The sequence below is a fragment of the Danio rerio genome, chromosome 8 (genome assembly GCF_049306965.1).
Source record: "Danio rerio strain Tuebingen ecotype United States chromosome 8, GRCz12tu, whole genome shotgun sequence".
Classification (NCBI taxonomy): Eukaryota; Metazoa; Chordata; class Actinopteri; order Cypriniformes; family Danionidae; genus Danio; species Danio rerio.
In genome coordinates this window covers 15157842-15171874 of record NC_133183.1, presented here as the reverse complement: position 1 = coordinate 15171874, position 14033 = coordinate 15157842, and the positions used below count along the sequence as shown (strand labels likewise).

Sequence of the window (14033 nt, the reverse complement as noted above, 5' to 3'; positions counted from 1 at the left end):
TCTGCAAAAATCCTCGTTGCAGGCCATTCTCTTTGGCATCAACAAGGCATTTCAGCCACAGAACTGCCCCTCGCTGTATATTGTCTTTATTTCAGACCATTCTCTGTTAACCCAAGAGTCATTTAAATCACCTTTCTTACCCATTCTGATGCTTGGTTTGAACTGTAGCAGATTGTCTTGACCATGTCTACATGCCTGAAAGCACTGAGTCACTGCCATTTGATTGGCTGATTCAAAATGTGCGTTAACGAGCAGTTGGACAGGTGTACCTTATAAAGTGGCCTGTGTATATTTCTATTAGTGGATTGATATTGTAAAACATTTGTCACATATGCCTATTAACCCTGAATGTTTTGCTAAAAATACTGTAGGTGTAGCTCAAAAGAAAAAATATGTGCCACAAAATGAGTTTAAATAAATAATGGCCCACAAAATCATTCACAGTGCTGCATTAACATGATGCAGCTAACATAGTTTTAATATACAATATATGATATACAATCACTTCCATGCCATCAGATGTATAAAATCAAGCACATACAGTAGCAATACAGACTGCTTCTACAAACATTTGTGAAAAAATGGGTTGCTCTCAGGAGCTCAAGGCATGCAATGAGACCATTGAAGTACATTTAAATTGATCCAAGTTAACAATAAAGCTGAAGCAATTGCAAACAACAGCAACTATGAAGTAGTAGGCTATATATAATCCAAGACAGACTTTCAAAATTCATGCCTTTAGCTCAAGAACAGTGTGCAGACAGCTTCGTAAAATGGCTTTCTATGCATCCAAGCCTTACATCACCAAGTGCAATGTAAAGAAATTAAACTGCTGATATACAAACAGTAACTGTTCTCCTGTAACAGTTTTCTGGTTTCAAGTTTTACATTATTAATATGGAAATAACCCTAAAAAAATACTGCAAGGGGATATCTTAAAAGAGTTGTATAAAAATCATATATATATATATATATATATATATATATATATATATATATATATATATATATATATATATATGAAATTAACTGATCTGCTGAAGTTAACTCTGAGTTTACCCTTTACATCCCTCTCTTTCATCTAACAGGCTATTCTCAATCAGATCCTTTAAAGAGGAGAAGCTCGGCCTGTTCTCACTGTTGAATTCCCAGCACTGCATCATAATACTGTGCACCTGCAAAAAATAAAAATGTTTTTGTTAAACATTAGTTACTAACATGAAATTATAGTGAAAAACACTTCTAAAGTTTTTCAACTTGAGATTTTCAAGCAGGTTTAGACAGGACGCTGGGCTGGCCATTCCATTATTTCAATACTTTCAGCTTTAAGGAACTGCATTACCAGTTTTACTGTGCAACTGTGCTATTATGATAACTTTAAATTATCATAAAGCTTTGAAATCAAAATGTATAGGTTGTTCTGAAATGTTGATATGCACTGTATAAATACACAATTAAATCTATTTTCACCTTTAGTGGACACTGAGCTGGAGCTGGTAATCTCCAGTTATTCTTGAGAAGAGTGAGGAGATGGATGGCCATGGATGGACTATGGACATATCTGCCAATCTTCTGGATGCACAACTGCATGAAATGATTTGCAATACACAAGGTTTATAAAGTTAACACATGAAAAAAAATTAAACAACCTTCATTGAATCATAATAACTGATGAATCATTATTTTTTGTTTTTATTTAAGTTTAAAATAGTCAGCTAAAGTTCAGAGTAAGGATTGTGACCCTGGACCACAAAATTAGCCTGAAGGTGCATGGGTATATTTTTGATAATAGCGCTAAAAAATAAAACACGCTTATTCATATATTTTATTTTTGGCTTAGTTCGTTTATTAATTAGAGGTCGACACAGCGGAATGAACCGCCAACTTAATCAGCATATTTTTTTACGCAGCAGATGCCTTTCCAGACGCAAGCCAGCACTGGGAAACCCTCACACACTCTTGCATGCACACCCAAACATACACTAGGGCCAATTTAGCTTACTGAACTCATATAAGGTGCATGACTTTGGACTCCAAAAAGAAATTATTATAGATTTATAAATTATAGATTTATGCCAAAAATCATTATAATACTATGTAGAGATCATGTTCCATAATAGACATTTTCTAGAGTAAATCAAAACTAAATTTTAATAAGTTTAATGCATCGCTAAACCTCAATTTACACAACTATAAAGGTGATGTTCTCAATATTTAGCTTTTTGGAACTCTCAGATTCCAGATTTTCAAGAATTGTTCTATCCTAACAAACTGTACATCATTGGAAAAACTTTTACAGCTTTCAAATTATGTATTAATCTCATGACAAATATGATTGGTTTAATGTTACGGGGTTACAAACAGGGCTTTACATTAACACCCGCCAACCCGCCAAATGCGGGTAGATTTCAGCAGACACTACCATTAGCCACTTTGGCTGGTTGAAAATAATTTTGCCAGATAATAAATTTTAAAAGTAGGGTTTGACAGTAAGGATGGTCCAATATGCATGCAAAGGCGATCTTAGAATTGAGAAGCAACACGACTGACAAAAATAATTGCGTTCGCAACTCCGCGCAAGCAAAGTAGGTGAATACCGAATAAGAGGATGATCACTCGCGCTAACAGCTGAGGTGATGTGCGCGACTGTTTATAACACCTGCGCGCTCCTGTTTCCTTTCGAGAAGCAACTGTGTCTAGAAACACAACTGATACGATCGGTTCTCTTTCAAATAGACTGGACAAAAAGTTATGCTCATGCACCCACAGTCTTGCTGCTTTCAAGATTTCCAGAGTTTACTTATTGTAAGCAGCGCCAGCTGCTTTTGCTTTAACCATTCTTTTTGAAAAGATTATTTATGGGTCTAACGTTAACCGTGTGCGTGATCATCCTTTCATTATCACACGGTATGTTTTTTTATCTGCTTAAATATGGTTTAATTATCATTTTTTACAATAACATATCTTTAATAGGAGATTACGTTAATGTCACATTTGTGTAACTGGCGATCTGGGACCTTTAGCCAAGGCAGATTACTGTGCATATGTTTTGTTAAATAAAAGTATGGTATACAGCTATATTTTGCTTGTTTTGACACATTTTAAATTTGTGGCTAAGAAATAATTAATTGTTTATGTCTGGTGTGGTCAGAGATAAATTAGCTAAATCCTTCATTTTGAGCTGTGCAAATTATGTGAAATACAATCTAGTTGTAATACTATGAAACCCTGACCCATTTGCTCATGATTATTGAGCAAGCTCATACACAACACACAAAAACTAAAATGGAGGCATGTGGAGATAACACAAAATCTAAATCAAGTAATTTTAGCATGTCAAAGTCATATTTATGTGTGTAAAATATATTTTCCCAACAATAAAATTGTGACTAGTGAAAAAGGCGAGTGGCTAGTAATGTTGGAAATCAACTAGCCACAGTGGCTGGTCATCAAAAAAGTTTGTTCCAATTGTTTAGTTTTGGCACAAAGACATACTTGATTCTCTCACCTTTTTGGGGTTTTGACTGATGTCGCAGTAAGAAAAGAGCTCATGTAAAACAATGCCAAAACTCCACACATCTGACTTGTGGGAGAATTTCAGTTCTGAGATGGATTCAGGTGCATACCTAAAGAGAAAAACAAAACATTAAACTGGACTCAAGGGAAAGTAAAAGTAGACATTTTTAAAACTACTTAGTAAATTATATTATATTAAATATTAAAATAAATTTTAAAATAAATGAATGATTTATATTAAATTACAATTCCTGAGAAAAACTACTCAATTACAGTAATTTGAGTATTTGTAATTAGTTACTTTACACCTCTGGATTACACCATCAGAACACATCGATTAGTTGTACATACATATATATATATATATATATATATATATATATATATATATATATATATATATATATATATATATATATATATATATATATTTATTTATTTAAGCCACTCTGGGCAGTTTCTTATTATGGATCTGCTTGTCAGTGTTCTTTCATTTGGGCATTGTCAGAACTTTACACTCCTATCTGCCTTTTATCACTTGTTGAGTAGTTACGTAAGTGACATGCATACTAATCAGACAGGTAAAGTTTTGTCTGTGTGAATGTTTGATGTAAGAATCACCAGAAAACAGGACTTTCTCCTGGCTGTGTGACACGGTAGTACTCTTTATCCACCGGGATGATCTTGGTCAGTCCGAAATCTGCAATTTTGACCAGATTGTCGCTGGCGACTAGAATATTGCGAGCAGCTAGATCACGGTGAACGTAACGCATGCTTTGCAGGTACTCCATTCCCTACAAAAGAATGTTACAATTATGGTTAATCTGTGAAGTTATGTATGCAAATATACAAGACCCAAATGTGTCAAATTATCTTCTCAAAAACAGAACGCACTAGTTTATCCTGCTCGTACCTTACATATCTGCGAGGCAAATAGCAATAGTTTGCGATTGCCCACATTGTGTCTGTGTTTCTCCATATAACCAATGAGACTGCCGTATGGAAGATACTCCATCACCAGTTTTGTGCTCAGCCGACCTGTGAGGAGATGAAGAATAAAGGGAGATGGGTAGATGGTAATGCTTGGAGATTGTTCGGGAATCATTAAAGATAGTCCAACCTGTGCTGTAGCAGATGCCCTTGTATTTGACAATGTAGTCACAGTGCAGGGAGCTGATGGTCTGGATTTCTCTCTGGAAATCTGCCATTGTGGCTTGCTTGTTAGACTGAAGTTCCTTCACAGCCACCAGTTCTCCAGTGTTATCACCCCATGGATCATAACGGCAAAGCTCAACACTGCCAAAGTTACCCTAAATACACATTTAAACACACATTCAAGTCTTTATTTTTTATTCTTCTATTCATATTAGCACGGTGCATTATATTTTAAATCAAGTAGCCTACCAAGTACGTTAAAAACCGTACAAACCATAGACTGTAAAAGATGACACAAACATAGGGACTGTGCTGCATTGTTGATAAATGTACAACAGTGCCCTCTATGGGTCAAAATATAATCGTGTTTGTTTTGTTTTTGTTGTACCTTTCCCAGAACAGAGATGAATCGCAGGTATCTCTCCTCAAAAACATCCTCCTGTTGCTTTTTGAATATGTTCAGTTTCTTCCAGAAGCCATTGCTTTCAGGCAGTGTGTCAGTCGCATGAAGAATCTCATAATCTACAGAAGGAAAACATTTGAACGACCATGAGATTCACAAATGTTTTAGGCCAAAACTTTATTCAGTAATCTTATTGAATATATCATTGAAACTTACTGAACTAACATTACATTTACTTCCCTGCTGGAAAAAAACAGCTTAAATCAGCCTAGGCTGGTTGGCTAGTTTAGCTGGTTGACCAGTTTTGGTTTTGAGTTTTGGCCATTTCCAGCCTGTTCTTAGCTGGTCAGGCTGGAAAAAGATCAGCTAAATCCAGATAGTCAAGCTGGTTTTAGCTGGTCAACTCCCAGCCTGACCAGCTAAGACCAGGCTGGAAATGGCTAAAACCCCTTTAAAACTAGACTGGTCAACCAGCTAAAACCAGCCAACCAGCCTATGCTAGTTTAAGCTTTTTTTCAGTAGGTATGCCAAATATTAATTACAAACAATGATTAATTGAACTTATAAAATGTTATTATTATTATTAATATTACTACTACTAACAATAATGTATAACTGATATTTGTTAAATTAAAAAGTCAACCCCTCTATTCACCAGTTTTAAAAGGTTAAACTGTTTATGAAAGAAGCGATCTGTACATGTTCTTCCTCAAGAGGGCGCTAACTGACTATAAAACTCAAACAGGGAAATCAGCAGTTACACATAATAACATTGTGTTACCTGAAGTGATGAGGCTGTTCAGCTGTCGGATGATGCTCCTGCAGGACGGTCTGAGCTCAGGCTGGTACTGCATACAGTGAGAGATCAGCTCAGCCAGTTCAGTCCACTCCAGCGTTGGAAGGTTCGAGAAGTTCTCATAAAACTGCAGCTTCTGGAGACACAATACCATAGTGTTGGCACGTTGCCTAAATATACAGTATGCATAACTCTTTCATTTTTAAAGGATTAGTTAACACAAAAATTCAGATTCTGGTGGTAAGTACTCACCTCAAAGACATTTCGGAGACATTTGTTCATGTTCACAACACAAATTAAGATATTTTAGATGAAATCTGAGAGCTCTCTCAAACTCCATAGACAGCAACGATCAGAAAAGGATCCAAAAGCATTGTCAAAACATTCGATGTGACTTAAGAGGTTTATCTGTAATTATACAAAGCTCCAAGTAGGGCTGTGTGATTTGTGGAAAATATCTAATTGCAATTTTTTGACAGATAATGCGATTTCGATTTGATTTGTGATTAAATTTTGCAGTCAATCTTCAGCTTAATATTCTGTATAATTGGTAGCTTCTTGCTGCTAAAATGCAGTGTGAGTTAGTTAAAAAAGGAACTGAAAGGATACTAACTTACCTAAACATTTATTCATTCATTTTCTTGTCGGCTTAATCTCTTTATTAATCTGGGGTCACCACAGCAGAACAAACTGCCAACTTATCCTGCAAGTTTTTACGGAGCGGATGCCCTTCCAGCCGCAACCCATCTCTGGGAAACATCCACACACACATTCACACACACTTATACACTACGGACAATTTAGCCTACCCAATTCACCTGTACCGCATGTCTTTGGACTGTGGGAGAAACCGGAGCACCTGGAGGAAACCCACGCAAAGGCAGGAGAACATACAGAAACGCCAACTGAGCCGAGGTTCGAACCAGCGACCTTCTTGCTTTGAGGCGACAGCACTACCTACTGCACCACTGCCTCGCACTTCCCTAAACATTTTTTTTCAAATTTGTTTTTAAATATTCAGTAATGAAACACTCATTTTTCTCTGTAGCAAACAGTAAACACAAATAAAATGACATTACCTCTCTTTAAACAAGTTTAACTCAAATTAGGGAGATTGTGTAGCTTATTATACAAACAAATACATAATAATTATAAAAATACAGAACACTCCGCAAACTAACATGGCTGAAACAACTCTGAAATTGTTCTTTGCTGTTGCTAGCTACTAGATTAAGTGTCACTGGCAATACTTTCAGTTAAAATTTTAGCAAGACACTCATCATGTAGCCGCCTTGGTGCTTTTTTAGGTGCTGGTTGTTGTTTTTCCTTGTGCTGTGGCAATAATTCTTACAAATTACCTGGTTTTCTTTGGTATCTGTGACTTTGAAACCAAAATATTCCCATGCTATCGATGTCCTGCTTTTCTTTGATATTAATTAGTCTATTAATGCTTCTGAAGCAGTAAATGCCATCATCCTGCACTTGTCACTCGTCTTCGCTTTCCTGCTTGTTTGTTTTTATTGTGGGGTTTTTACAAAGTTTGGTTGCGGTCACGCAATTGGCTAACAAGACTATCACATACGGACGGCAGTCACGCATTTGCTCTGGATGGGGGAAATTATATAAAACATATATATTTCCCTTTGCGATTAGCTAATCGCAACGTTTCAAATCGCGAATGCAATTCAATTGTGATTAATCACACAGCCCTAGCTCCAAGAACACTTTTGTGTAGCACAAATATATAAATACGTTAAATGGAGGATGAGGGAGCTCTCTGATTCCATCTAAGTTGTCGTAATTTATGTTCAGAAGATGAACCTTTTCAAGGAAATTAAATTATGTGAGGGTGAGTAATTTTTGACACAATTTTCATTTTATGGTGAACTACCTCTTAAAAACATGTGGTGTGATCTTTATCTAGAATGACTAATGCTCCGCTAATGATATCTGTATTCATGTTCAATTCAATTCAGGTTTATTTGTATAGCACTTCTCACATAATAATTACCATTTCAAAGCTGCTTTACAAAAGATGCACATTACAGTAAAAAAAAAAGTTAAGGACTTATATATACTGTAGGGTGTACAGTATAAAAAACTTTTGACCTGCATTGTTAACTGCATTATGTTTTGTGTGGTGTTTGTACCTGCATGAGGTCCAGGCCCTGTAATGGAGCTTCTCCACCATTGAAAATCTCCCACAGCGTTGTCCCAAAGCTCCACTTGTCACACTCCAGTTCAATCTCAAGTGTATCCAGAACTTCTGGGGCCACCCATGGGATTCGGTCCAACACCACTGCGTTCACAGAAATGTGTTTCTTAATACAGTATAATCACCTTATGGTGTAAGATAATCTCTAACGAGAGCTAAACAATTAAACTATGGGTTTAAAAGTGCAACCCAGCAAGCATTTTTTGTTTTTAAAAGATGTCTAATAGACGTCTAAACATAGTCATCTTGCCTAAAACAAGGCTAAATTTGAGCTGACAGAGAAAATCTACTAGATGTTTAAGAATAGGCCAAATCTAGTCTATCAAATAAAAAGAAATGAATGACTACACATAAAAAAATCTGTGTAATCTGTCTATTTGACGACTATTCTAGTGTTTATAGTGGCTATTCTTAGATGTCTATAAGATTTTCACTGACAGCCAAAGTTTAGCCTTGTTTTAGCCAAGCTGTCTACATTTAGATGTCTATTAGATGCCTAATTAACACAATTGTTTGCTGGGATGTTATGTTTATTTTTATATTCAAATAGATGTTCTAATATAATTACCATCTTTGCCCAGCAAGGACATGCTGACGCCAGGGTCACTCAGTTTAATGAAGGGTGAGTCGCCCTCTCGGACCAACAGCAGATTCTTTGCACAAATATTCCCATGTGCAATATTCTTCTCCTCCTGTGCACGACAGATAAAAGAACAATTACCTTTAGCTACTGCTGAACTATTAAAACGGAGGCTGGGATGCATCAGATACTCAATATGAAAGTCTATCAGAATGATCTATTAAATTCAGCATTTTTAACAGTGGGATCCTCTCCACCTGGAATATTTGATTGCAGCAGGAATGCATTAAATTGATCAAAATTCAAAGGTATTAAAACCATAAAGACTTTCAAATTGCTGATTTACACAGTGAAATGTATAAGTTATTACAATGTGACCTTTTTTATCAATAATATAATAAATACATTGAAGGCAACATCCATCTTCCAGGAATCAAAACGGTTCTCAAACGATGAAATCATGCACTGCTCTACATTTTTTTTCTCATTTCAGAACCATAGGAAGTCTATCACGATATGGAAAAAAGGGATGATCTTGACCTCCATTTCAAAGACAAACCAAAACGGGTTGTTTTAGATCTACCCAAAAAGGGTAAACTACAGCAAAGTGAAATACGTCTTCCAAGTATTTTGAGGTAGAAATTAAAAGACACATTTTGGGGACACCTGAGACTTACTAATGTCCCTTAAAAACAAAATTTTTAGTAAGCTAAAACATGAAAAATATATAAGATTGTACTCTGTATCCTTCAAAATGTGTGAGTAAAGCATTATTAACACTGACTGGGGTGTAATGGATCATGGTTGATCCGCTATTCAAATGGATAGCAACCCACGGTTCGGAACACACGTGACCTGCAGATTAATACTTTTTTTTTTTACTGATAGATAAATCCTAAATTTGTAACGATCACAGAGAGATTGCCTCTCACACTATTCAAATGAAAGCATTTAGGCTTTCCTGTAAAATATAATGATGCCAGAAGCTGTTGTGGTAGATTATTCGGGATGTGGTGGGTTTCTTAGGTCATTAAAGGTGTTTTCTGTCATAGATGCATTCAGTGTAAGCTGCACGATTAATAATTTAAAGATCGAGATCTCAACACCCACGCAACATAAATTATGAATGATGGTGATTTGCATACGTTTATCAATCCTTGGAATTGCTGAATTCAATCAAGAAAGAGATTGAGTCTTTAGTCTTTGGAGTTAGTTATGAAGTTTCAAAAGGTTAAATAGCACAGAAGTACTGGAATAACGATTTATATTTTAGATAAAACCACTGATGTTTATTGTAAAGATTAAAATCACTGTCATGTGCTCAAAAGTGAAAGTTGTAGGCCGCAATTACATTTTTTAACCAATAGGTGGCCGTCAAAAATATGCCACTGAATAATTCTTTAAAAATGATCCGTCAAGCAATGAAACATGAAGTTTTATGAGTAAATAACTAAATACTGTATTGAAAATTAGACTAAAAATAAATATGGGTTGTATGGGTTGTACAAATTATATTGCTAGATTTTCACATTTAGCGTTATCAGGAACAGTAGTAATAGGGTATATGCACAGCTAGTGCTGTTCCCATGCTGATACACTTCCGGTGACCTGTTATTGTGAACTGTTTACCATTTTATACGGTTCCTTATACAGCATTGATGTTGTAATGTCATTAAAATAGATTCAGTTAAATAAACTTTAGCATTTATTTAGTTGCTCAAGCGTAAAAGGAGACAAAAAGCTGTTTACTCGCACACGCCTGTCAGAATCGGCAGGCTAACGCAGAAGCTTCATTGAATATACTGGGGTAAAATAAATGCTCATATTTAAATATATGGCGGGGGAAATGTAATTTAATGCAGTGCTTCTTGTACAATCTGAGACCCATTTTAAATCGGATATCACTCAGCTAAAGGAGATCCCTGATTTTTAAAGAAAACAGACCTTAAACGCACCGGATTTTGCATTGGGATTCAATTAGCCGGAAGCGCTTAACCCAGGTTACTGGCAAATTAAAAGTCCTATTAGCATGCTTCGGCATAAACCCCATAACAGTCAATGTTTCACAGAACATTTTACAATTTATTTTGATTATTTAAAAAAAAAAAAATTACAGGTTCCCAGTTCTGTTCCTAGTTCACTTTTAAAACCAAAAGTGTCTTGCAGTGCTGTTTTTCTAATAAATGGAAAGTAAATTACATTTGTCTCACTCTCATCTACTTTTTTGCCAATACGATAAATGGTCTGATCTGTGACTAAAAAACCATGACGTTAATCGAGCCATGAGATTTGTGATCTGTTACACCACTAGCAGATATGATCCTGATAATGTTTACTATTTTGCCTCAATTCTTCATGCATCAATGTTTCTCACCAGGAAGTTAAGAGCACAGGCCAGTTGTTTGGCCACATCTAGTTTCCAGCTGACTGAGACACACATGCTCCTCTTCAGGTACAGGTCCAGTGCGCCGTGCTTCACAAACTCCTGCACCATGATGTCTGCGGGGAACACACTTTAGTCACGTGATTATATTCACAGGCACTTTGACAGGCAACCAGCTTCACCAACGACACTTCAGACCCTCTTCGAGTTCAAGAACATTCAAAGAGCTGATGTCACACAGACTTTTAATGACTTTTATAGGGTTTATCCTTGTGTGTTTAGACATTTATGAAAGAGTGCCTCTTCAGAATACTTTTCTGTGACTTTTAAAGTTACTTACTTTTGGATTTGTGCACACTAATGCCATACACCAAAAGAAGGTGCCTGTGGGAGATTTGACTCATCAAACTGGCCGCCTCGAAAAGAGACTAGAAAAAAGAAGATTAAACATTTATTCACATGGATAAAAACTTAATTAAGTTTAAAAATACACATTTGTTAATTACTCATCAATATTAAACATTTTGACTTTTATTTAGAGGCATTTTCTTAAATACAGTTAAAGTCAGAATTATTAGCCTCATTTAGATTTTTTTTTTCTTTTTTTAAATATTTCCCAAATGATGTTAAACAGAACAAAGACATTTTCACAGTATGTCTGTTTTTTTTTCTGGAGAAAGTTTTATTTGTTTTATTTTGACTAGAATAAAAGCAGTTTTTAATTTTTGAACACATTTTTAAAGACAAAATTATTAGCCCCTTTAAGCAAATTTTTTTTGATAGTCTACAAAACAAGCCATCGTTATACAATAACTTGCCTAATTACCCTAACCTGCCTAGTTAGCCTAGTTAAACCTTTAAATGTCACTTTAAGCTGTATAGAAGCGTCTTGTAAAATATCTAGTAAGACATTATTTACTGTCATCATGGCAAAGATAAAATAAATAATTTATTAGAGATGAGTTATTAAAACTATTGTTTAGAAATGTGCCGAAAAAAACTCTCTTTGTTAAACAGAAAACAGGGAACAAAATTAAACGGAAGGCTAATAATTCTGACTTCAACTGTGTCGTTTATTAAACTACGTAAAAAATGCTGGGTTGACAGAACACATAATTAACTCAAAAAATGACTTAAATGAACTAAAAATATCTGAGCTCATCCTAATTAAGTCATTTCGCTCTATCCTTTATAATAAAGAACAGTCCATTTCTCAATGTATGTGTTTTTAACATATTGTAATGTGGTATAGCTGAATAACTAGACTGTATTTTTATATTATCTTTACTTTTTATTTATTTCATTATTTATATATTTATTTATTTATTCGTTAGTTGAGTGCTGTGGACCTCTTGGCCAGGTCACCCTTGTAAATGAGATCTTGATCTCAATGGGTTTTTATTCTGGTTAAATAAAGAAACATATACCTTTGCTGACCTTTTGCAAACAAAATTCTTATTTTTGGTGACAATTTAATTGTTTTATTTTCAGTACACTTAAATTTGTAGAAATAATTAAGTTAACTTAATCAGTTGGTGTTAGGACAACATAAGGGATTTGTGTGGAACCCAACATTTTTACAGTTATGCATGAGTATAGAATAAAATAAAAAAATATTTATATTTTTTATTAAAGAATAAAAAAAATTACCCCAAATTGGGTTTGTCCATTTTAAACACAATTATATTCTACAGCAACTCAGCATTTTTTGGTAATTAAACCAAAACAGAAAATTGTCAAGTTAAATTAAAAAGAACTGTGTCTACCATACAGTCACAGTCAGAATTATTTTATCTTTGCCATGATGACAGTAAATAATATTTGAATAGATATTTTTCAAGACACTTCTATACAGCTTAAAGTTACATCTAAATGCTTAACTTGGTTAATTAGGTTAACTAGGCAGGTTAGGGTAATTAGGCAAGTTATTGTATAATGATGATTTATTCAGTAGACTATTGAAAAAAAAAAAAAAAAAAAAAAATATATATATATATATATATATATATATATATATATATATATATATATATATATATATATATATATATATATATATAGCTTAAAAGGGCTAGTCATTTTGTCTTTAAAATGGATTTAAAAAATTTTTTAATTGTTTTTATTCTACCCGAAGTAAAACAAATAAGACTTTCTCCAGAAGAAAAAATATTATCAGACATACTGTGAAAATGTCCTTGCTCTGTTAAACATCATTTGAGAAAATAATTAAAAAAAGAAAACAAAAATCAAAGGGGGGCTAATAATTCTGACTTCAACTGTATGTTCTGGTTTTAAAAACACACCTACCTCCCAGCAGTTTTTATGATTTGCATCCAGGACTTTCAGAAGGACCTCGGTGGAGTGTGTTCCTCCATCCCTCTGGTCTATTTTACTACCTCTAAAGATGTGCGTGAAGGAACCTTGACCTAAACTTTCACTCTGTTAAAAGACGTAAATGACGAAGTTAGAGTAGGGTTAAAGGGTTAAAAGCAGCTCCTTAAAAAATTAGTTTACCCAGAAAAGAAACTTCTGCCATCATTTACTCACCCTTCACTTGTTCAAAGTCTATTGGAGTTTCTTTCTTCTGATGAACACAGAAGAAGATATTTTGAAAAATGCTGGTAACTGGCATCCATTGACATTCATAGTCATTTTTTCCTACTATGGATGTCGATAGGTGTAAACAAGCATCATTCTTCAAATAAAATCTTCTTTTGTCTTCAACTGAAGAAAGAAACTGATAAAGGGACTTAAAACCCCATGAGGGAGAATAAAATGATGAGATATTTTGGGTGAACTATTTCTTTAAAAGCAAGAGTTTTTTCAGCTTTTAGTACTGCAAATGGCTGCAAAATTAAATGAATTAATAAACAAACAAACAATTAAATTAATGAATAAATAAATAAATAAATATAAAGTTCTATGCACGCATCAGGTGGTGATGCCTATGTATAACCTAAATGAAAATATATTTCAATCATTTAT

At 34.5% G+C, this 14033-nt stretch overlaps 1 protein-coding gene across 1 annotated transcript in view; it reads right to left on the bottom strand.

Annotated features, from left to right (window-relative positions):
* Nucleotides 1–441: 441 nt before the first annotated feature.
* jak3 (Janus kinase 3 (a protein tyrosine kinase, leukocyte)) overlaps nucleotides 442–14033 on the bottom strand; it is a 27242-nt gene continuing 13650 nt past the window's right edge. Inside the window, exons 12-24 of the mRNA XM_002663087.8 lie at nucleotides 13356–13487; nucleotides 11389–11476; nucleotides 11040–11164; nucleotides 8654–8777; nucleotides 8021–8169; nucleotides 5856–6006; nucleotides 5060–5193; nucleotides 4637–4826; nucleotides 4430–4554; nucleotides 4138–4310; nucleotides 3509–3626; nucleotides 1471–1584; nucleotides 442–1175 (exon numbers count right to left, since the gene is read on the bottom strand). Coding sequence (XP_002663133.4) covers nucleotides 1056–1175; nucleotides 1471–1584; nucleotides 3509–3626; nucleotides 4138–4310; nucleotides 4430–4554; nucleotides 4637–4826; nucleotides 5060–5193; nucleotides 5856–6006; nucleotides 8021–8169; nucleotides 8654–8777; nucleotides 11040–11164; nucleotides 11389–11476; nucleotides 13356–13487 — 1743 coding nt within the window. The 3' untranslated portion in view covers nucleotides 442–1055. The remainder of the gene's footprint in view (nucleotides 1176–1470; nucleotides 1585–3508; nucleotides 3627–4137; nucleotides 4311–4429; nucleotides 4555–4636; nucleotides 4827–5059; nucleotides 5194–5855; nucleotides 6007–8020; nucleotides 8170–8653; nucleotides 8778–11039; nucleotides 11165–11388; nucleotides 11477–13355; nucleotides 13488–14033) is intronic.